Source organism: Brienomyrus brachyistius, chromosome 13, assembly GCF_023856365.1.
Source record: "Brienomyrus brachyistius isolate T26 chromosome 13, BBRACH_0.4, whole genome shotgun sequence".
NCBI lineage: Eukaryota > Metazoa > Chordata > Actinopteri > Osteoglossiformes > Mormyridae > Brienomyrus > Brienomyrus brachyistius.
Genome location: NC_064545.1, coordinates 23,312,705 through 23,335,909, shown reverse-complemented (window position 1 = coordinate 23,335,909; position 23,205 = coordinate 23,312,705). Strand labels below are relative to the sequence as shown.

The following is a 23,205-nucleotide window of genomic DNA, read 5'->3' as shown; positions in this document are numbered from 1 at the left end:
GGCAACTTTTTTTTTAACCGGGCAATGTATGTTTATCCAGGATTATCTGTGACAGGCTGCGAGATGTCACTTGTGCTGTTCCGACGTGAGCTGATTGGCTCTGTCCCCATGTATTCTGCAGATAGAGATCAGTACCAGCTAGGCTCTCTCTCCCACCTGCTCAACACCAAAGCTTTCGGCTACCAGGAGCTCCCCGAGTGGCCGGAGGAGGCCCCAGACCCAACCGTGCGCAACGTAGAGGTGAGGGACCCTCTGCATTGTTGCCAATTATTATCGAACGGAGGGGGTGATAGACGGGTCAGAGACATTTATTCTTGAGGGGTGTTTGATGAGCTTCAAGCTATGCGCACCATCTGCCCTGTGTCTTCACAGTCTGCTGTAGGAATGTGGACGTGTTTCTCTTTCTGGGTGTATATCTGGCCTGTTTGCTGGTGGAAGATATGAATACACAGATCAACCTCTCACCTGTGGAGAGACACTATTCTGTGGAGATGAATTCCACCCTGAACTGTCCCCTTACACAAATTCCAACCTAACCTGATCTCATTTTTCAACGATGCATCTGGTAGCCAATCAAAGTTGTGCACCAATTATTTTAAAACAGTTTTTCATACAGTACAATTCACTGAACACACTAGAGTTAGTTTATTACATTTCTCCCTCTCGTTAAAGGAACCGGCGTAATGTTTTTGGTCGCCTTGGTAACCCCATCATTACGCAGCATCTTGCTGAGGGGTGGGGGCGGGGTCTCACAGACCCCGCCCACTCCCTCTATTGATACTGTTTTTTGTTTACCCTGCTCTACAGCTAGAGGAAACCATTTCGAACACCGAGGGGCGGATCGGCCTGCTAGGAGAATGGCGAGAGGTGCCACCCCCTTTCTGGAGTGCAGTGTGTTTGCCCAAGTCTTTTCTTTCCCAAGAATGTGCCCAAATAGTGAGGTTGTTCATTAGCTGATGTTTGGGTCTCTTTTAATCTCCACACCCAAGTCCACAATTATGGCTTTTAGAGAAAAACAGGAAAATAACCTGCCTGAACCCCTAAAAATGAAAGCTGCAGGTGAAATTCGGTTATCTGAGCAATATGAAAAGATACAACCTGAATATATATTTATTTAGTAGATGCTTTTATTCAAAGCTGCACACATTTTGACAAACCAGGGTTAACTAGTCCCAGCAGTAAGGGCCTTACTCAGAGGTGTAATGATGAAATCACTCTACTGACCCCAGGATTTGAACCAACAACCTCCTGTTGTTAGGCACAGCATGCTAACAGCCTGAACCACACCCCACTCCCGAAACTAGTTCAGTCTACCTGATACGGTTTCTAGTAGAACATACTATAATTCAATGTTGCAATTTATGGAAAGTATATATTTTTGTTATTAGTACAAATAGCAGCTTTTAGATTAATAAAAATATCTAAAACTTTCTTTCATGCTCCTCATTGGAATAAGTGTGTGTAATGTCCGTATCACTGCAGGTGCACATTAAAAAGTTTATTTTAAGGTGTGAAACCTTGAGAAATTTGGCCATTAGTCTGTTCCAGGCTTGGGGGTAGCAGTAGCTGTGACAGGTGTCTGACCTTCTGTGTGCAGTGGAGTGTGATGGCTTGGTAATTACACTGAAACTTCCACCTTTGTAGAATCCCTTGAGCTTTGGATCCCCTTTCCCCCCCCAAGGCTCGGACCTCTCCCTCGCCACATTGCCGGGTCACTGTCGGTTCACTGTCAGTTCCTTTGTTGTGTTGGGTCAGCTATTGAGTGGCCATTCGTATGCTGACCATGTTCTGTGGTCATGCTCCCAGCAGCTTCTGGGCCCCATATCAGTGCTGACAGCCCTACTCTTGTCATCCTTGTGCTGGGTATCTAATTAACAATATGACCCCGAACCAGATGTTTCTTTTACCAGTTTTATCAGTTGTCTCCCTCCTGTTTGCCAGCCTATTGCACTGCTAGAATGGCTCACAATCGAAGTCACACTCAGCTGGTGGTGTAGAGCTCGCCTCTTGTGTTTCTGTTGGCCCAGTGTAGCACCAGTGCCGTGCTCCACAGGAAGTCAGCAAACCATAGTGTCCGTTTTCATTTCATGCATCCAAGAGGCAAGCCAAACTTATAGCAATACATATATTCTGGAATCAACTATTTGAAGTCACATGGGAGTTTTACTTACACAAGAATGTTTTGAGGGCAGAATGAAAAATGATTGGTTCAGAGAGATATCCAGTCAGATTGTACAGGAGGTGGGCCCAACCAATCAGATGTCTTGGCCCCACCTCCTCTAGTTGCTTGGACCCACTTCCTCTACAATCTGACTGGTTTTCTCTCTGAACCAATCATTTTTCATTCTGGCCTCAGAACATTTTTGTATAAGTAAAACTGCACACCGCAAACTCCACAAGTAATCTGAAGTCGACAAAGTTTTCTGAATGGTTTAGTAATTCCTAGCTCCAGTCTACTTATCATGCTTACAGTTGTAGGTATCTTAAGGGCAACTCTTTGACAGAACACATCTCTGTAAGTTGTTACACTTTCAGCAAAGATGGCATCCCCTTTTTCCCATGATGCACCTGCCACCTAGCTATTTTGGAGAGCATTATCATGTTCTGCGGTGGGTCCAGGACTTCTTGGACCAGTCCACCTTCTGTATCCATTCCATCTCCCCATGTTTGCCACAGAGGCCTCATGTGACTGACTGTCTTGTCACAATTTTGGTAGGCCCCAGACTGGAGTAAGACTTCAGAAAAGAAAAAGAAGAAGGAGAAAAAGGCAGAGAGAGCGTTCTACTCGGACTCCGAGGGAGAATATGGGCCCACAGAGTCAGCCAACAGCGGTAACTGATATTGACCGTGTTGCCATGACACCCTGGCGGATTTCATTATCCTTCCTGCAGTCATGGGACAGCAGGCGCTTATGAATATAATTTAACGGCATGTTAGTGCAACTTTGACCTTAACGACCGTTTGTATTTATTTAATTCATCCCAAAGTTGCTATACTAGGTTCAGAAGGATGTTGTGTACTTGACACTGAATGTTCTGGTGGTTCCTATTTCCCATTATCCTGCTTTAAATCGCAAAACATTTGCTCAGATAATCTATGCAGAAATACCTACCTTGGCGTTCTCAGAAGACAAGTCCCTCACCCAACACTCCTGCCTCGTATCCCCCCCCCCCCCCCCGGATCCAGGATCCAGCAAGGGATCTGGGTCAGAGTCCGCCAGCAGGAGTGGTAGTGACAGTGAGGACAGTGGTTCTGGATCTGAGAGTGAGGAGAGCGAGAGGGAATCAGGGTCTGAGGAAGAAGAAAAGAAGGTGGAGGAGAAGTCCAAAAGAAAACCGGAGAAGGTGAAATCCAAGAAGGCTGCCCCAGAGAGCGCTGAGAGGTGAGGAATTATCACCAAGTGCTAGCAAGTTCAAGTCCCAGAAAAGGTCTTGCAGTTGTATCCTAGGTTACACAGCTGCTGCTTCTGGAAGTGTTTTGGTCACAGATCCTGTTTAATCATGGTGAGGTGCTGCTCTCTCCTCCACCCCCATAACCTCCTACAGCGAACAGAGCGACAGAGAGGAGAGGAAGACCGCTAAGAAGAAGAGTAAGGAGCCAAAGAGCGAGTCCGAGTCCGAGTTAGAGGAGAGCTCGTCGGAGAGCAGCGGGTCGGACTCTGACAAGGAGTCAGACACAGAGGCCAAGAGCAAGAAGACCGTGAAGGTGGGAGCCGTTGTACGGACACCCTCACACGACGCACACGTACGGGCTCATGTACTGCACAGTATAATGCATGTGCTGGCACACAGTTTACACACTAAACACACAGACAGAACACTCAGAAGGACAGCGCGGCTACAAAGTGCTTATGTTACCTGTAACCAGGTGGCTGTGGGACCAAACTCTGGAGAAATGTTCAACTAGCGTAAGCAATCCGTTCCACAAACCTTCATGTAAATCAAATTTTCCACAAGATGGATTTACCTTCTCATACCATTAAATACGCCTTATGCCAAAAAATATATAAGCCAAAAATATATTAGTAATACATACTAAAGAACATATATTGAATAAACGAACGGACAGAGTATAAATTTACTTACAGATGTATGTTGCCTTTTGCATTGGCGCTTCTGTAAATCTTCTTTTTGCATCAGTCCAGACTTACTTACGTTGCTTTTACATACGTCAAGAGCTGGCCAAGTGGATGAATTGCACTTTTCTTCAAATCTGGCGCCCCCTGGGGCATTTTGGGGGCTAAGGGCCTTGCTCAAAGACCCAACAGAGACGCGACTATTTTGGCAAGCGTGGGATGTGCAAAACTGTGTTCAAGCCAGAAAGAAACAAATCTATGAATTACATTTAAATGAATACATCCACACATTTGAATTAGACCTTGGGTCTGTGTTGCGGGACACCTCACTGAGAGCAGGTACTCATGATGTTAGCGGTGAAGCAAGTTTTGCGTCGAATTCACCTCCCAGTTCAGTGTCTTATTTTCTAGCCACGTTCTGCTCTGATGTAAACGCCAAGGACAGGGAATGTCGCCCGTGGATGGTTTCCAAGCGAGATCACAGGATCGAAATTTGTTTGTCACTCTGAGTGCCTCTTCTCAGAAACCCGGCATTAAGTCCTTGAAGAAGTTCTTCACCCGGCATGTAATTACAGTCAGGGTCTGTCTTCATTCAAGTAGCTTCCAGTCTTTTCTACTTCTACTAATTTCTTTTCTTTTTACCAGCCCACCTCCTCCAAAGTATCAGAACACCCTAAGCAAGAAGAGAAACAAGTGTCTCTGCTCGATCTGGATGATTGTGAGTAAGACCTAACGGGAATAGATCAAACACCCGCTGCTTCACCCGGAATGAGAGTGCAAGTCCTACTAAGAAGAGTGGGTCTGATTAGCTTTACATTTCCCGGACATTTATTCACTTATGGCAGTTTATAACCACCCTGTACATGAGCTACAGATACGACACATCAAAACCTACAGGATTGAATAATTATGCTGCAGCTTGAATAGGTGAATTCTGTACATTTTATATAAAAACAGCATCAATAACAAGAACAACAACAGCAGCGATAATAATAATAACAACCTTGGGTAACTCTCTTCCCTCTTTTCCCTACAGTTGCCCCAAAACCATCCAATCAGTCCAGCCCTGTCCACAGCTATAAGTCCAATAGCCTCGTAGCAGATCTAGAAGGTCTCTCCTTGAGTGACTCTGCGCTGCCCCCTCCTGTAAGTGACTGGAAAATATCCATCTGGAAAACACTGAAAATGGAAATGACTGGATCTACATTTACATTTACATTTACAGGATTTGGCAGACGCCCTTAGCCAGAGCGACTTACATAAGTGCTTTGAGAATGGATCTAAAGATACATTACTCCTAATATGGCAGAAAAGACTAGAATAAATTGACATTTTTGTATCCCTGTATCATATATATGTGTAACGGTGGGGTGGTCTGTAATTTGTGGTCTAGGTATTGGCTACGATGTCCTAGGATCTGTGGGGAGGTTGAGGGTTATGACAGACAGATCTTGGCATATGGGGATAAGTTCATGAACATAACAAAGGCCACGTGTAACGCCCCTCTCCCTACCCACAGACCATAAGCCTCACACTGGACTCACTGAAGACCCACGTCCTGCTGCACCGGCTCTCGGGCGAGGGCCTGGCCGTGGACTACTGCTTCAGCCGGCAGCCGTTCGGGACAGACCCCCACATGATCACTGTGCAGCTGCAGCTCACCAACAACATGGACGTGGAGGCCCAGTGTCTACACATCGAGGAGCCCCGGCTGCAGTCCGGCATGAGGATCAAGGAGTTCCTCGAGATCGGTCAGCCAGCCTCATTCGCCTTCAGCATCCATACTGCATCACATTTCATCTATTTAGCAGATGCTTTTATCCAAAATTATGTACAATTGGAAAAGCAGGTCAGGTAGCTTCTGGAACAATTGGGAATTAAGGGTCTTGCTCACAGGCCCAATGGTGACATCACTCTACTAGCCCTGGGATTTAAACCAGCAACCTCTTAATTACAGGCCCAACGTCCTAACCCACAATCTCCTCTGTGCTGGTTTGAGTTATGTGCCCATTTACAGCATCTGTTTAGATTCATGGAAGGGTCTGTTTATGGGTCTTTTCCAGCTGTAACGATACAGGTATTGCACCAGTGGAACAGAGGTCTGAGTTGTAAGGCTTTACTGGCTATTTTACAGTGTAGTGGTAACAGAAAGCTCACTGTGAGGGATATACTGTTTCAAGTATAAATACACAACAAAGTGAAACCCAAGCTTCCAGACAGCGAATTAGAAAAGAAAAAAAAGCAAAGTTCCCATTTCGTCCCAGTGGTGACAAAAGCCCTGATAAGTGAGACGCTTTTCCAGTGCACAGTATAGCCATCGCTTTGTTGCTTCTCCGCATATTTCGTTGCTATGGTGACAGATTCTTCCTTTTGTCCAATGCTGACGTCCTCAGACGTGCTGCAGCCCGGAAAGACGGTCACCGTGGTGATGGGCATCGATTTCTGCGACTCCACCCAGGCAGCGAACTTCCTGCTCTGGTGAGTGCACGCCTACTCCAGCTGGTCCAAGCAACTGGTAGGAGACTGGACCAAGACATCTGATTGGTTTGTGCCACCTCCTGTAGTCCTACACAATCTGATTGGTTATCTCTCGGAACAAATTAATTTTCCTTTCGCCCGCAGAATATTTTTGCGTAAGTAAAACTCCCATGAGCTTGTACATTATCACTGTCATAAAGGCATAAAGCTGAAACATTTATTTGGAACCATGGTGCGTTATAGTAAAATACAAACCATCAGAATTTGGACGGTTTGGACCCAATGTCCATTGTTTTGAAGCATTTTACCAATCGTTGAAGCCTGGGAACTCAACAGGGCCAAATTACTAACAGACAATGGGATGTTCTAGATCACATATGTTGTACCATGTGACCAGCAGTCTCTAAAGAAGCCAATCGTCATATAAGTAATTGTATGCCAGTAGCACATATGGGGCATTTGGCTGGATACTTAAAAACAGTTCAACTGTAAGTAACAATCAGGGGAAAAAAAATCATGCTTCCTTCTCACCTCAGTTCACCTGCAGTGCATCGTGGGGTCTCGGGAGGTCCTCGCAGCTACGGCTAGTTTCACAATGGTTTTCCACCCTATCCGCTCCCTCCTCCAGCTCCAACACGAGGAAGTTCTCCGTGTCAATCCAGCCCCCTGTAGGAGAGCTGCTGATGCCGTCCTTCATTACAGAGCACGACTTCAAGAAAAGGCAAGGTGAGGCAGGTGGCCGCAGCGGACAGATCCGCTGCCGAACTGGCTCCGGCCTGCAACCTAACTGGGACATCGCTAGGACGGTTCCAAAAATTCGGAACTTAATTAGAATGGTTTGGGTTGGGAGCCCAATACAACATGCATTCCCGGAGCCCAAAATCACTAACAGTGCCATGCCTCAAGAATCCTTCTGTGCATAATGGCTTAAAAGCAATTCTTTCATTCATTCCCTTTTATGCTACAAAGTCTGTTCAAAAATCTATTTGAAAACTGGATGATGTTTTCTAGCAGTTGGTTCACCTTGACCCAATACTTCAGTGATGTCAGAAATGCTATGAATGGGTATGTTATATTGTTAACGGCACGGCCGAGAGCCCTAATTACCCTCTCTCTGCTGTAGCATAGCAACCTGTTGAGTGGAGGCAGCGTTCCTTGTTATATGCTTGGTTTTATTTCCTATATAAACACTATCCAACAATGATAGAGAAGCGTCTAAGGATCACCTGACGAATACCACACAGATTCACCTCACCTGGTCCTCTGCTCCCAGTCTCCACCACCAATCCCCCCACATCCCATAACAACTTACAGCCCCATACTTTTACCTGAACCAGTACCCTGAAAGTCAACTTGTGCATCTTGTGCATCCAGAATGCAAGGCTTCACTGAAATTTAACTGGAATGTATTAACTGGATGACCCAAAGTGAAAAATACTGCACTGAAGACTACCATGGCCTTTAATGCAGCTGAAACCTTAAGACCCACTACAGAGACTGGAATGGGGTCAAAATGCTTTGGGAGTCCAAATCCTAGTATTCATTTTGCACTACATTTTAAACATAATTTGGTTATGTATAAGGCTCACAGATGAAGCAGCCTGCACAGCGAGTACGGTGATCTAAAATGTGTAACTTCAATGTAAGATTCGGCTGTAATTACGACCTGAGAACTCAAATATCAAGAGAAGCGAAATTTCGAAATATGCAGACATGCAATGCAATGCAAAATAGTGTCTATCCGAAACAAATGGCTTTACACAGAACAAGACAGGTCAGGCACGTAAGAACTGAAACTGCAACTCAAAGCCGTATATAGTCAAAGAATAAGAAGTGGCTTTCATGTTTGGGATCTTACTGAGGCACAGTTCTGGATGCCTCGTCTGGGGCTCACTAACAGTGTTATTCACACAAGTAATGGGGCAGCGTGTGGCTCAGTGGGTTAAGCCTGTGTGCCTGTAATCAGAAGGTCGCAGGTTCAAACCCAGCCTCAGCCTGTGGGTCCTTGAGCAAGGCCCTTAACCCCCAGCTCCCTGGGTGCTGCTACAGGTGGCAGCCCTTCGCAGACAACTTCTTCTATGAAAAAAGAGCAAGTTCTGGTGAATGCATTACATTCAGAGGTGGAAAGTTCAGGTCCAGAAAGTACTAATCCAGATCAAAGTTTTGTTTCAACCAACCACTTGAGTATAAGGAGTCACAGTTACACAGTACTCAGCTGGTTGGCTAAAACAAAACATTGGTCTGGATTTGTACTTTCTGGACCTGAAAGTTGGAGCGCAGAATGAGTACTGGTACTTTGCTGTCACTCAGTGTCCAGCTGATCTGGAAGGGCCATCCGGCTGTGGGGTGGCCATCACCAGCGGGCCATAGCGGGTCTCAGGAGTCTTGATGTCATTCTCACTTTCTGTCCCCCTTTCTTGAGCAGGTCAGCTGGCGGGCATGAATGAGATTAAGGAGAGTCTGACGCTGAGCAAGAGCTGCAAGGGCGACCTCACCATCATGCAGAGGGTCACTTCCGTCGCCAACCTGGGTCGGGTGTCCACTGCGTCCGACAAGGGATCCAGGTGAGCTGGCCCTACACAGACCCCACCCCAAATCGGGGACAAACTGGACATCTTATTCTACAATGAAATGATACATTATTTTCCATATGCACAAGTGAGTACAGGTACATTGGAAGGTTTCATCTTGCATATCCCATCACAAGGTCAACCATTTATCCTTTAAGGGGGGGTTAAGGGCCTTGCTCAAGGGCCCAGCAGAGATGTAACTATTCTATCAAGCATGGGATTCAAACCAGTGACCTTCTGGTCACAGACACAGAGGCCTAACCTGCTGAGCCACAAACTGCCAAAAAGCTCTAGTATGTCTCTGTCCAGTAAGTTTCAATTTCATTTCCTCTATCCAAAGCCCTGTTCTACCCAGATGTGTCTCACCTATCTCAAAGCAACCAGGGGCTCTTCATGAAAGCGCACATCACTGGCTAGCTACTGGTTTGAGTGAAATGAGACAGTTTGGTCTCTTTGTATTCTGTTGGAACAAAGAACAATGGTTCCACAAAAAGAACAGATTAACTTAATTCTTATGTTTAATTTTGTTTAATTAATAATTGTATAATTATTTCACAAAATGTCAGTCTGAAAAAAATGCATGAATTACATTTAAATTAACACATGCACACCTATCCTTCACATTTCTTCACTTCCAATTTTGACCTTTGAACCCCCCCCCCCCCCCCCAACCTCCATTCCCTAACTCAGCCCTCCTTCTCCTCCTACTCCTGGCTCACCGCTGGCCTTTAGGTTCGCAGGGAAGACAGTGTCCAGTGGCAGTCTGGTCCTGGTAACTGTGGAAACAAAAGACTACCCGGGGTGCCCAGCTGACAATCAACAGTGAGAAGATGGTGATTGGTGCCATGCTGGTGAAGGACGTTCTCCAAGCCCTATCACAGTGAAGGACTGCTTGATAGCTGCCCTACCTCCTTCACATTCCATCCACAATCTCCTCAAACCACTGTCACAATCATGTCACAATATGAACCCACTTCCCACACAATAATAAATGATTGACATTTTCAACAACCAATCAGAACCTCTAAAAAGCTTGATAAACGACTGTGTTTAAACAAAAGGCCCGGGTGACGTGGAGCGTGTGGGTATAACAATGCATTTATGACAATGCATAGACTCATTGAGATTTGACCAAAGTTTACTGTCATCAGGGGGAGCATATCATTTTGGGCCCCCAACCCAGACCAATCTAATTACCGGTATGTTCTAAATTTATTAGGATCCCTTTCAATCAGGGGCCCTTGGAATCGTCCCAACCCCCCCCCCCCCCCCCCACCTTACAAAGCCCCTGACTGTCACACTTCATTTAATTATTGTTACAGTAATCATACATGTACATGGAAACAATATGGCAATATCAGTTTTGTCCACAACTAAGGAACATAGTGCACTGGGTGCCATTACTATGTACTAAAGGATTGATTATCCTTATTCACACATGTCACTGTACAAAATTCAGAACGACACAGTATGTCACCAGTACTCAGAATGATAGTGCATAGTATAATACTATACCTGAATCTCATAAGTGCATAGGTTGTTTTAAATAGAATAGACAGTATGATATTTTACAAAATGTCTGGATCCTGAGCCCAGCCCCACCCACTCCATTCTGCAGCACACATGCTAATCAGTTGTACCTTTAAAAAGCTGAATAATCTGGAACAATGATAAACACATTCATCTTGCAGACATTTAAAATGCAAGAGTTGTATTACATTTAAAGACACTCAAAAACAATATAATTTCCTTGACCCTTAAATACCTGGTTAATTGTAATTATTAAAGGGGTTGGAATATTCTGAGTCCTCACTCATTACGTGATCTTCACTGCATCCTTTGACATCTGCATCTTCTCTTCCTTCTGGCCTGAAAGAATCGGGGCATAAGAGGTGTATAGTCATTCCAGTTATAGGAGGGCTAGTTCACAGGAACGTCTGACCACGCCCATCCGGCTTGAAGTGCGTCTGCCTTTATGTTGCACGGTTTGGTTGCCCTTTGCTTGCCGAGCGTAAATTCAGTCCAGTCTGTTTTTCTCTGTCCCATCTTTTTCCCAGTCTGGTGACCTAGTGCGCACCGTTGCAGTGACATCGATAAGTGTGTGGAGCGTGCATTGTTAATTGCTATTTATTTTGCAAAACATTGTGTTAGTATGAAACGAATGGGTTTGAAAAACACAAATAAAGAGTTAGTCTCACCAAAAGACGTTTGCAATTAAAACCTGTTTGGTATTAAACCCTCTATAACCCATCTGAAGTGTAAAACTCTCGTTAATGAAATGTAACTACATCGGGACTTCACTGTCTATAAAGGTTTGGAAAAACTGCAAAGAAAATCTAATGTATGATGTATTCGGATTCTAAATGAAATGGTGTACGACTGGCGAACAAAATGGAATGACTGTGACAAGCCATTTAATCGTCTCATAAGTAATTTAATGCCTTCTCCATATTTGAAGTTTGGTTCATAACACATTAACACTGATACTAAATTAGTACTTATCCGATAAAAGTATTAACATTTAGGCCTATTGTGTACTGAATCTCCCACATTGATATTCAAAATTAAAATATGCATCGTTTGGTCTTATTCAGTCACTATGAGCATTATATATATTGGTCATGCAAAGTTTATTATACTATAATAATTCTAAAGCTTTCAGCCAGCACATGAACCACACATGCAAATAGGGGAATTGGATAAATACTGGAAGCACTGGAAAATGACAAACGAAACCATAATTTAAACGTTTATTCTTTCATGATTGACTTATTTATTAACAGCATGTTCTCTATTGTACCCCCTTCATTTTTTTGTGCATTTCTGAGAAAATGGAGAGATAGATGTCAAATTATTGAGCAAATAAATGCCAAATCTGGAAAGATACGCACGAACAGAAGACAGCTCCATATTTTTCGATATCTATACAATGTATCAACAAGTAATTGACGTTTATCACATGGACCAGAGGTGGCCTCGGACTACTTTTCCCCAAGCAGGAGAATACGGGCAAGACAAAACAGGATAAAACCGGCTGGAGAGACGCATCTCAAAGTCAGGCACCCCAAAGTGAGCCCTCCCCTGTGCTTTGCTGCTTGCGCCGCCCCACCTTTCCCTGGTTAATTGCAGCTGCCACCCCTCCCTCCTGGACCCGAGTTTTTCCAATCACGAGCGCCGCCCCCGAGGCGCGCCTCCTTAAGTAGCTTGGCTCGCCTCACACGCGCGTCCCCGCTGCCCGAAGCGCTGCTCTGCTCTTTGCCCTTCATTAGTACCATGGCTTTTTCTCTGGTAAGTGTGCAGAAACATGGCAGCGCTGCCCTCCAAGAATTCCCCCGTTAATCTCTTTGCAGGCGACGCCGTTTTAAATAATAAATACGGCACGACTCTTCCACACACATCACTTTAATCGTTAGCTGCGTTTATTGGTGTGTAAGAAATATGTTTGGACTTAATTTTGCACAATTGGTGGTTTTGGGTGGCCTGTTTGGTCGCCAAATGAATTTGAATTTCAGCTTAATAATTGTAGTTTTTTGACGGTGCGCACTGCGTATCGCTGTTAAGGCCCCTTTCCTCGCATCGCTAATGGCGCTGGTTGTTTGCGGCGTGGCTTCATTGACTGGGAGCTCGGTCGTAAACCAAAGTTAAGATAACAAAATAAGATGGAGGCGGAAAGCCTTCTCTAACCTTTGATAATTGTAATTTTAGCATTCGAAATATTACGAAATAACTTCGCCATGAGCGAAGGTAAAGGCCTTGGCCGCCTGACTGCACTAAGCGTCTTTGACGTGCAGTGGGACCATGTCCGAAATATTGGTTCCTTTTTCCGATACGTTTCTCTAATAATCTGAGACACTCGAGTGAATTTACCTGCCGTCTAAAGAAGTCCTACCACACGTCACTGTCAGCCGTGCTCACGTGACCCTTTCCTGGCGGCTATTTGCCACGGGCCGCCCGGTCTGGTTATCTTATGTGGCTTTCTGTGTACTTTCATTAGCAAAAAGATGATCTTGGAATCCAAGATCGCTGGGACACGGAGTCCCCGGCCCTGTCCTCTTGCAGCAATGCGGACGTCTTCCGCAGAATGAACACGATGTTGGGGAACTCCTTGGATTTCACGGGGGTGTGCACCACACCAGTCACAAAGGCCAAGCGTGACCACATGTCAGGTAAGGTTTGTACATGGCTGTCAAGGCATAAAGATGTATGACTTGTGGTTAGTTTCTTTACTTATTCCTCCCCCTATGTTGAAAATAATTGCTTATTTCTGCTTATTGGGCATTTTCATATGCTAGTAATTTAATGACATGCTTATTGTCACACAATTGTATAGTAGGCCAAGCTGCTCGTTTGCTCTTGAATGACAGTAGTGATGTGCTTTGAGGGTATAACTGTGTTCCTTCTTCAAAATGCGCTTTAATAAAACCTCGTAGTGGTTCAGTACCTTCAAATGGCCTGTTGCTGTGGTGGCTGCAGTATTGGCTCCCTTGGATTGGACCCTGGGGCCTTTTTGACTCCTGCCGCATTGTCTTCTGTGCTGCCCGGACACCAAGCCAGTATCTTGTGTGTGGAAATTAAATGTGAACATTTATAATTGTGTGTGTGTGTGTGTGTGTGTGTGTGTGTGTGTGTCTGTGTGGGGGGGGGGATTTTTAAATCAATATCTCTTGGTGGCATATGAGTGTGTGGGGCTTAGTTTATTTGCATCAAAGTGGTTTGTATAAATGGGTGTCATGCTGTCACTATGGGGATTGTGTCATGGGGTTCTGGGCTCTGGAATTTTTATGCGCCCGCTCTGCCATCTTCTATCAACTTGATGCGCAAAAGAGGCTGGTATTTAGGTTGGTACCCCCCTTAAAATTTAATTTTTGTTATTCAGAGGTTGGGGTCTCGTTTCCTGTACAGATCAACCGCTAGGTGTGGTTGTTACCTCATGCTACAGCCCCATGGTATCTTAATAGGTCCTGACTTAAGAATTGTCTGGCTGTCCCAGACCCTGGTCATCTGGGTGTGGTGATGCATAGTGTTTGCTTGTAAATGACTGACTGGTGATATCCAGACTGTCCGATAGTGAGCTACCCCCCCCCCCCCCCCCCCCCCAAAAAAAATAAAATCACCGCAGCCCAGGGTACGGCTTTCCTGCTCGCACAAGTGCTGCTGAGTCAGGACTGGTTGTTGGATTCTCTCCAGTTCTGGAGTTTTTGGGGGTGGGACAGTGCTGCATTTGGTTTGTTCTGTGTGTTTGCATGCACGATGGCTGCAGGTGGCACTGCCCCCCCCCAGCAGGTGTGGTCACCAGGCTGCTTCCAAACTCACTGGCACACCCCAGGGGCCGAAGGAGATGGCTGGCCCTCTCATCAGTGCCAGGAGGATTTTAAAAATAAAGCTCCCCCCCCCCTGGCTGGTGCAGCCTGCCTGCTTGACGCTCCCTCTCCACCCCCCCTCCCCCCACCCACACAGAGCTGCAGGACTCGGACTCGGCTGCTGTGAGAAGCAGGATGCTCTTCCCCAGCACTGGCCCGGACCCATCACGGGTGCTGCCTGATATCCACGACCTAGGCCTGGGCCTGCACTCCCTCAGCCTGTCAGGGTGGGACCGCCCCTGGAGCAGCCAGGACCCCGACCCCAACACCCATTCAAGCACCCCCTCTGGTGAGTACCCAATGTGAAAACCCCCTTCTGAAAGGGGCTGTTTTGAGCACAAACTAGTATTTGGACTAATTGTGTAAGGGTGGTTTCTGAAGTTCGTGTGAGCTAGCATGCATTCCTGAACAAGCCTTCTGCACTGTCCTTTTTACTGGACTTGCTTGCATCTGGTTTGGGTTCCTGTTCTAGAAGGATCTACTGGATATGTGGCTTTTTCTCAGCCCAGATCTGAATGTCTGAAATTAGCAGATGGTACTCTTGCATGAAAGTCTGTATCATGCTGCTAGGGGCAGGAAGATCGTGTTGCTGTTAGCTAGCTGCTGTCCCCGTCTGAAAGGAGGTCTTAATTTCCTTCCCTGGACTAACTATGGTGTCCTGTCTGGCTATCAGGTGCTGGGGAGTGTTCAGATCTTCCATGCTATGCTCTACACACATGTAGTCTTGGGGTTTCTGCTCTGTGCTGATTTAATCCATCTGGGATGGCATGACCTACTTACGAAGTTGTCGCTATGCTAATATGTTGTGAAATGAAGTAATCTTGCTGAACTTCAGTCTGAAGGTGTTTTTGAATCGGAGCTCCCTGTACCTTTTAACTACAGATTTCAGCACACCGTGCCTTTACTTAAATGTGCCGTGACACTGGCAGCCAGTTTGCCAAGCAGTTCAGATCTGTTGCCATGACCTTGCCTCTGTTACGGTGTCGCCGCATGGCTTCCCGTGTGCCCTCTAGGTGTTGGGATGCTGAGTAGCCCTCTAAGCCACATTTTAGGCAAGCCCCTGGGCTTCCCCTCCCATGAGCCTCTGGGCACAGCGGACTTCTTGGACAAGTTCCCCAGCATGGCACGGCTGAACAGCCGCCTGGACTCGCGCTCCCTGCTGGATTCTCGCTCCAGCAGTCCTGCCGACTCGGAGACCAGCGGCTTCAGCTCCAGCTCTGATCACCTGTGTGACCTGCTTGTAAGTGACCCTACCCAGGCCTAGTTGGTTTTTATTCTCAACTGCTTGTAGCTGAAACTAATGGTGTTGGTGACCAATAAACCACATGCTGCAGGGCAATGTAGGTGCTGCTCTAGCTCAACAAGTAGAGCCTTGTGCTAATAATGCAAAGGTTGTGGATTTGAATCCCAAGGAGTGTGTATCACTTCCCTCTTCTCAGTTGCTTTAGATAACGTTGTTCCATTTGCCTCAGTCGGAAGTCTGAGCTTGAAATGGCGTCACGCCCAAGTTAACCACGTCCAGTACAGCAAGTCGGAAAGCCATTTTGCAGTACAAGTAACCTGTTTTCAAAACAACATTTCTTGCTTAGCCGTATAACCTGTCAGATTTAAGGTACCCCAGTTTAAATAGCCTTTATCTTCGTTCACTTGCATTTAGCCCGGACTACCTTAAATCTGGCTAAGCAAGAAATCCTGCTTTCTGAAACGGGCCTCAATTCTAGCCTGGTTATTTGTCAGCCGTATCCATGAATAACAGCACATGACACTGCATAAAAACACCGTAGCACCATGTCCACGATAGAGCTTGGATAGTACTGTGTGTACGACTGATTTTAAAGAGTCACAAATAAGACGCAAGTGCTAATAAACAGCATAAAACTGCCGTAACTTCTGTTGGGCACGGCCATCTTGAATTCAGAGCTTGGATTGTGTAGAATCCTGGAATTTTGAGTAGGAATTTCAACTTGATGGGGTGTTGCAATTGTAATTTCTGACTTCAAATGGAATTTAGCCTAAGTGCGGGGCCTGTGGTGCGTCTTGCATTGATTCACTTAATATTAGTGAATCATCCGCTTTCACCTTGTGAATACGTTGTCTTGTGTCCTAAAGTCACCCATCCTGGAGTGGCTGTGCCCCCCCCCCCCTTCACTGTTGAATGGCTCTTCTGCCCTGGCAGTCTTCCCTCAGGATCTCCCCGCCGCTGCCCCTGCTGTCTGGCCTGCAGAAGGATGCCTTGAAGCTGGGCCTGGGCTCCCATCTGGAGCAGGACGGCTCACCCATGGTCACCTCCCCTGGTGCTGGTGCTGCAGGCACACTGGCCAAGCGCTGGCCCGGCGCCTCCATGTGGCCTAACTGGGACCTGCTGGAGTCGGCAGATGGCCCCTTTAGCATTGAGAGGGAGGCAAGGCTGCATCGGCAGGCTGCTGGTAACTGGGGGGGGCACTTCTGATTAATGACTTGGCCCTTTTGTTCATTTTCTCCTTTTAACTGGAATAATTCAGATTACTGCAGCAGTTGTAGCTAGCAGTGGTGTTTACCTTTTATTCAAACTATGCTTCCTGTTGGCCATAAATGTCACTGGGACCTTCCTGTTTGCATCCCTCTTGATAAGACTTGTCAAACTGAAGTTCCCAAGCTCCATTCCAGGTAATACTAAGGTTTTTGAAGCATAGTCCTGGACGTCTACATAAAAAAAATGTATAATCATGGACAATCTAAACCTGAATGACACACTGAATCAATCCCTTGTATCTAACATTTGATTATCAACAGGGGGGGAAAAAAGAGTAACTGTAAATGGGTATACAGATACCCTGTCGGGTGCTGAACAGCAGTGGAATGCATGTGTGGCCCCTGTCGCGCTCTGCCCTGTCACTGGCTCTCTGCTCTGCCTGCAGCTGTGAATGAGGCCACCTTCACCTGGAGTGGACAGTTGCCTCCCCGCAACTACAAAAACCCTCTGTACTCCTGCAAGGTCTTCTTGGGCGGCGTGCCCTGGGATATCACTGAAGGTGGGTGCTTGCCGAGTCTTAATGGTAACACCTGCTGTCAAGGTATCTGCATAAAATGGAAATTTACCCATTCACACCCCCCCCCCCCAAGATAAAACCTAAATTTTTCCAAGAGATGCACTAATTGCAACTCAAATTTGTCATGTTAAACTTCAAACAATTTCGCTCAAACTGATGTACGTTGCAGGATTTATTCTCACTTAAACAAATCTGGAGAGGTACAGATAATTAACTGGAAATGAGTTGTGTGCCAGACTTTATCTGACTTCTTACTTCACCAAACAAGATCAGGTGCAGCATGTTTAAATGACATCGTCAGTTTCCTTTTCCAGTAATGTGTTTAAATTCACCAGGTTAGACTTTTTTTTTATTTTTTTTAATTTTTTTTTTCCCTTTAGCCTTTGTCTTAAAGGCCGTAGGTTACAAACCTCAATCAAACTTAAATGTACTATACTGCTCCAAATAGGTGTGGGGTAATATTAATACCGACATCACATGTTGTGCACCTTCAGATCTTGCCTGATCTTAGTCCAGCTTACCAGCAACACTTCTCCATACGTCATACTGTGCAGACATTTATAGTGCATGGAGTTTGTTGCTAAAACGTTTTTACTGTCCTAATCAAACCTTTAATTATTCCTTTACAAGATTAAACTGATTATTAAACATAGTATATAAAGTTTTAACTCCTTTTCACTGCATTTATTTCTGGTGGCTCCCCCACGGTTTACTTAAATCTGTGTATTGAATATTGTAAGCTTTGTCATCTTCACTCCCAGTGAAGAACTTCCGTGCTAACATGTTAGCATGTAACCTAGCATGCCTGTGGCTGTGCTGCAGTGCGTATGATGTGTGGCGTGAGCGTGAAACGGACAATTTTCAGACTCCACCTACTCCCCCCCCCCCCCCCCCCCCCCCCCAGCCGGGCTGATCCACACGTTCCACACCTATGGGCCGCTGAGCGTGGAGTGGCCTGGTAAGGACGGCAAGCATCCCCGCTGCCCTCCCAAAGGTAATATGCCCAAAGGTACTGCAGTGGGTAGGCCTTCTCCTTTATTTACCCCCCCAGGGCACTCGGTGGCACAGTGGCGCGCCAGCTGATCAGTTTAGGCACAGGGCTGCACTGGGGTCCCAGGTGTGGGTATGAAGGTGGTCCCTCCACTGAATGGGGTTTGTCTGGTGTTGGTGATTCCTGTCTGACTTTCAGCAGTGGCCCATAGCTCTAGTTAGGAGTGGGTGGTGAGACTGACATTTTGTGGCTTGGTGCAGTAGTGCCTACAGTTAGCATTTCAGAGCTATCAGAATATTGATGCAGCAATAAGGAGCGCTATTATAAAGGACAAAGCCATAGGCACCCAGCAATGCTGCTTCCAAAAAACGCAGGCAACAAAGCAACCTGAACGGACTGAATAACAGCTCAGTGCTATCTGTCTCGCACTAAGATGCATGCTGAAGAGTAGTATCACAACTTGCTGACTAGATCTCAAACGTAGACATTTGTTTGCGAAACTTCATCAGGCACTTGCATAACTGATACACATTTGCCATCTAAAGCTATGCATGTGACAATCTCTGATCATTGTAAATATCTATTAGCCTTTGCACTATTCTGATAAATGACCACGCATTTTAACCTTTATACAGTGACTGTACACTTCATTCCTAGTATAAAGGGTAAAAAGTCACTTGTCTTAGTACAAATGCATGCAGTTAATCATGTAATGCATACTTGTGTACCAGTTGTCAGTCCCTGACTCAATGCTACTAGCAGAATTCCTGGTTAAATTAACATTCTAATTTTTGGTTAGATTTACAAACTATCGTGGATGGTAATTCTAACCAAAAATGCTCCCACTTCTGCCATTTCACCCACTCCTAACTGTAAGTGGACATGTGGACAGGTTCTGTGGGCGTGCCTGTTGATGTCTGACTCTTCCTGTAGGCTATGTGTACCTGGTGTTCGAGTCCGAGAGCTCTGTGCGTGGGCTGCTGCAGGCCTGCACTCAAGACATGCTGCACCCTGAAGACTACGGCGAGTATTACTTCAAGATGTCCAGCCGGAGGATGCGCTGTAAAGATGTAAGTGTTTAATCCCCAGGTCACACACCCCCCCAATACCCCAGTATTGTCTCCATCCTGGTCTCACTAAAATTGCTAACCTTTCTAAACTGTTTGCTATGACGATGTTTTAGTGTGGCTTGGTCTGGTAGGTTCATTTCAAAGAATATCGGCATCCTTACAATATGGCAGTCCCATGTGCATGAAATTGTTTAACTTTTTTGCATATTGGGCAAGCCTAGCATTGAGAGGGGCAGTGTTACAGTGGGTAGTGCTGTCACTGCACACTGCTACTTTATGCACACGTTCTCACTGCATGCGCGTGGCTTTTCAGCAGATCCTCCAATGGCTTCATTCCACTGCCCAAAAACATCTCAATCAGCTGGGGTGCCCAAACTGCACCTAGCAGTATGTCTTTGGTTCCTGCCGCATGTGAATTCATACTTTTTATAATGTATACACGCCCACTCTTAATCTACCAATTAATTGGATGATTGTTTCTCATATCAATAACATCCCTCATAATAAAACGCACACTGTATAGGTCTGTATAAATTGTGTAGGAGGGGGGAAAATTTACACCCCCCCCCCATACAGCTTGGTAGCAATGATATGCTAACACTGTTAGCATTTGAACATGAGATTTCTTTGGTCCTGCTACCTTTTTCCAAGTACCAGTCTAGTTACTGGTCCCATTCAAGCTTTCTAGCAGCCATAAACTGTAAATGAACGTCACTCATACTGGCTTCTGATTTGGCAGAACCATTCCTGGATCTTGCGGGCTGGAAGTAAACGGTTTCTCTCTGACCCCTGTCACAGGTACAGGTGATCCCCTGGGTCATCTCCGACAGCAACTACGTGCGCTGTCCTTCCCAGCGCCTGGACCCCAGCAAGACTGTGTTTGTGGGAGCCTTGCACGGCATGCTCAACGCAGAAGCTCTGGCCAGCATCATGAACGACCTCTTTGGGGGCGTCATGTATGCGGGCATTGACACGGACAAGCACAAGTATCCAATCGGCAAGTATTTCTCTTGGCTGGCTTTTGTTTACGCTTGCTGCTGCTTGGCACTGTTTCTGAATGGGCTGCTCTGACAGGATCTGGCCGTGTGACCTTCAACAACCAGCGCAGTTATCTGAAGGCAGTCAGCGCAGCCTTTGTGGAGATAAAGACTCCCAAGTTCACTAAAAAGGTAACTGCCGTCACCCCCCCCCCCACCCACCCACCTAAAACATTCCAACATCCTCATCTGGGCATGACCCACTCTTCTCCTCCCAGGTGCAGATAGATCCCTACTTGGAGGACTCGACGTGCCAGGTATGCAACCGGCAGCCTGGTCCATTCTTCTGCAGAGATCAGGTGAGTGGAACTTGCTTTGCTCCTGTCCCACTCTCCAGGTGGTAGTGAAGGGGGGACATGCACTATAGGATGGGGGATTGTGGGGTCATTTGAGCTCGGCAGCGTTGGGGGTGGGTGTGTGTGCTCATGTCTAGAAGATCATGGGTTTGAATCCCATGGCCAGTAAAGTAATTGCATAACAATTAGGACCCGTGAGCAAGGCTGATGGCTGCTGCTATTCCCTGAAGTTTTTCCTTGTCCTGAAGTCCAGTGCAGTGATGTAAGAGCTGTTCTTTGAAATCCCCCCCCCCCCCCAGGCCTGCTTTAAATACTACTGCCGCTCCTGCTGGCACTGGCAGCACTCCATGGATATCCTGAGCAACCACCGGCCCCTCATGCGCAACCAGAAGAATCGCGAGTCCAGCTAAGCAGCCGGCTGTGCGTCCACTGCGGCTCCCCCGCTCGGCCTCCGGCCGCTGGCTCTCCCACCCCCCATGGAGTGAGGCTCAAGTGCAGGCCCCTCCTCACTCCCCCACCCATGGGAACGGAACACCACTTGGGCTCGCGGAGGGGCAAGAAACACTGTAGAAAGTTCACGATTTGCACTTGCTATTTTTGCTGTTTACTCGTTCACGATGGCACTATGCACAGTGAGGCCTTGGGAAGGACCTCGTATTGGCTAAATACTCAGACTAGCTGGCTGCAGTTAGATGATTCCAGCCAGTGCTTTGAAGATGTTGATTGTGGGGGAAATGCCTTTTTTCTTTTTTTAAGAGCAGTCTTTTTGTTTTACATGCATGTTGGCGGATGATCATGCAGGCCTCGTTGCCTTTTCACATTGCCCAATCCAGTACAGTGCCTTCAATTTTTCCCCCATCCCTTGCACCGGCAGGTCGGCCCGTTTCATTGGCGACCTGCTTGGTTTTTTTACTTTGGGAGATGAGTTGGGCCTCATTTATTAACCAGTCGCATTTCATAAATTTTTATGCAGTTTTTTACTAATTTTTTTACACACTTTTAGTCGAGACGTGGGAAATTTTGACTCAACCTGGCGGCTTTTTAATTTCCCCCATTTTTTCTTTTTTTCTTTTTCCATTGCTACCCCCCTCCCCATGTGACACTGGGGATTTTTCTTTTTTCCCTTCCAGATGTACTGGGGCACGACGGTAAAACATTGCCCTGTGCAGGTTCTCCAGTTGATTTGCACCATGCTGGATGCTGCCACAAGTCAGGTTGCCGTGTTTTCAAACCCCAATCTGGATTCATGGATGCCAACCCGGAACAGACTTAAACCTTAGATGTGTACATAGTTTTAAAGTAGTTGCACTTTTTAATTTGCACTTCGGAGAAGGGGAAAAATGGTGGTTTTAAACACTAGTCAGCAGAAGGGCAGGGTCCTTGGCAGCTGTCGTGGGCGATTGCTGCTTGTGACGCTGTTTTGGATGAGGAAGTGACTTCCTGTACGAGGAAGGAGTGTTGAACCATGCTGGTCTGCCTTTCCTGGCTCCTCTGTCAGCCTCGAATATATTAAGCTATGTGCAGATGAACCAGTTTGAGTTGTGCTCGTGCTGAGCTTGTTGCCTAGCTCAGCTTTTTTTTTTTTTTTTTTTTTTTTTTTTCTTTTCTCTCCCCTCATACCCCCCTCCCTTTTTTTAAATCCAACCTCATTGAGGGCTTTTTTTTTTTTCCTTTTTGCTGTGTTTACCTGCAGATGTGGAGTATGTTCTGACTGGGCACAAATAAAGGTGTTGAAGCATTACTTTGGCTCCTTGTTTGTTTGGCTTTGCCCATGTTCGTTGGGTTCCTGCATTTAGGCCAGTGACACATGCCGTTACTTGGTAATGGAAGTATTACCGCTAGCACTTTTTCACCCATTCCTACCGGCAGCTACTTTAACTGTCCCTAGATATGCCCATATGAGAGCTTTCTGTGATTTCAGGTGATGGCATTTGATCCTATGGCTTGTACAGGCAGATCCGTTCAAGTCTGCCTTTGTCTAATTTGTAGGAAAGTCTGAGATCCGGCGTATAGACGGTAACATAACTACGTTCTGTATCTTGAGCCGACAGACTGCTGAAACCATGCAATGCTTTCATGAGTCAAAGTAGCATGTCAATTCATTACTGCCAGCCATTGTGAACTTAGGTTATGTAATTCAAGCTTTATGGCAGCTCGTAAGTTCGTGCCATCCATGAATTGGATTTATATTTTTTTCTCTCCCCTAGAGATTGCCTGTGTACTGGTGGGTCTGTACTTGTCCTTGTGGTACAGGCCTCACTTAATGCTGGGAATTGTCAGTTGGTTGTGACACCCAAAC

The 23,205-nt window shown here is 46.2% G+C and overlaps 2 protein-coding genes and 1 long non-coding RNA gene across 4 annotated transcripts in view; 2 read left to right on the top strand and 1 right to left on the bottom strand.

The window, feature by feature from the left end:
• LOC125706577 (AP-3 complex subunit beta-2-like) overlaps positions 1–11,373 on the top strand; it is a 34,667-nt gene extending 23,294 nt beyond the window's left edge. The window contains 13 exon segments of the mRNA XM_048973311.1: positions 122–240; positions 808–867; positions 2,717–2,831; positions 3,187–3,382; positions 3,546–3,705; positions 4,721–4,793; positions 5,112–5,221; positions 5,595–5,826; positions 6,469–6,553; positions 7,182–7,279; positions 8,979–9,117; positions 9,856–9,910; positions 9,912–11,373. Coding sequence (XP_048829268.1) covers positions 122–240; positions 808–867; positions 2,717–2,831; positions 3,187–3,382; positions 3,546–3,705; positions 4,721–4,793; positions 5,112–5,221; positions 5,595–5,826; positions 6,469–6,553; positions 7,182–7,279; positions 8,979–9,117; positions 9,856–9,910; positions 9,912–10,007 — 1,538 coding nt within the window. The 3' untranslated portion in view covers positions 10,008–11,373.
• Positions 9,536–13,024, bottom strand: LOC125706579 (uncharacterized). The gene is made up of 4 exons (XR_007382021.1): positions 12,991–13,024; positions 10,889–10,992; positions 9,843–9,899; positions 9,536–9,583 (listed from the first exon to the last, which is right to left on the bottom strand). It is a non-coding gene; the product is annotated as an uncharacterized LOC125706579 (long non-coding RNA).
• LOC125706578 (cytoplasmic polyadenylation element-binding protein 1-like) lies at positions 12,241–22,647 on the top strand. 2 transcript variants are annotated; one of them, XM_048973313.1, is made up of 12 exons: positions 12,241–12,411; positions 13,118–13,289; positions 14,581–14,772; positions 15,497–15,723; positions 16,660–16,909; positions 17,381–17,494; positions 18,417–18,506; positions 19,437–19,573; positions 20,372–20,570; positions 20,648–20,742; positions 20,829–20,909; positions 21,206–22,647. In XM_048973313.1, the coding sequence occupies exons 1-12, from the start codon at positions 12,397–12,399 to the stop codon at positions 21,314–21,316; spliced, it is 1,683 nt and encodes a 560-aa protein (XP_048829270.1). In that variant the 5' UTR covers positions 12,241–12,396; the 3' UTR covers positions 21,317–22,647. The 2 variants fall into 2 exon arrangements, with proteins under 2 accessions (XP_048829270.1, XP_048829269.1); XM_048973312.1 differs by having other exon boundaries at positions 18,417–18,521.
• The last annotated feature ends 558 nt before the right edge of the window (positions 22,648–23,205 follow it).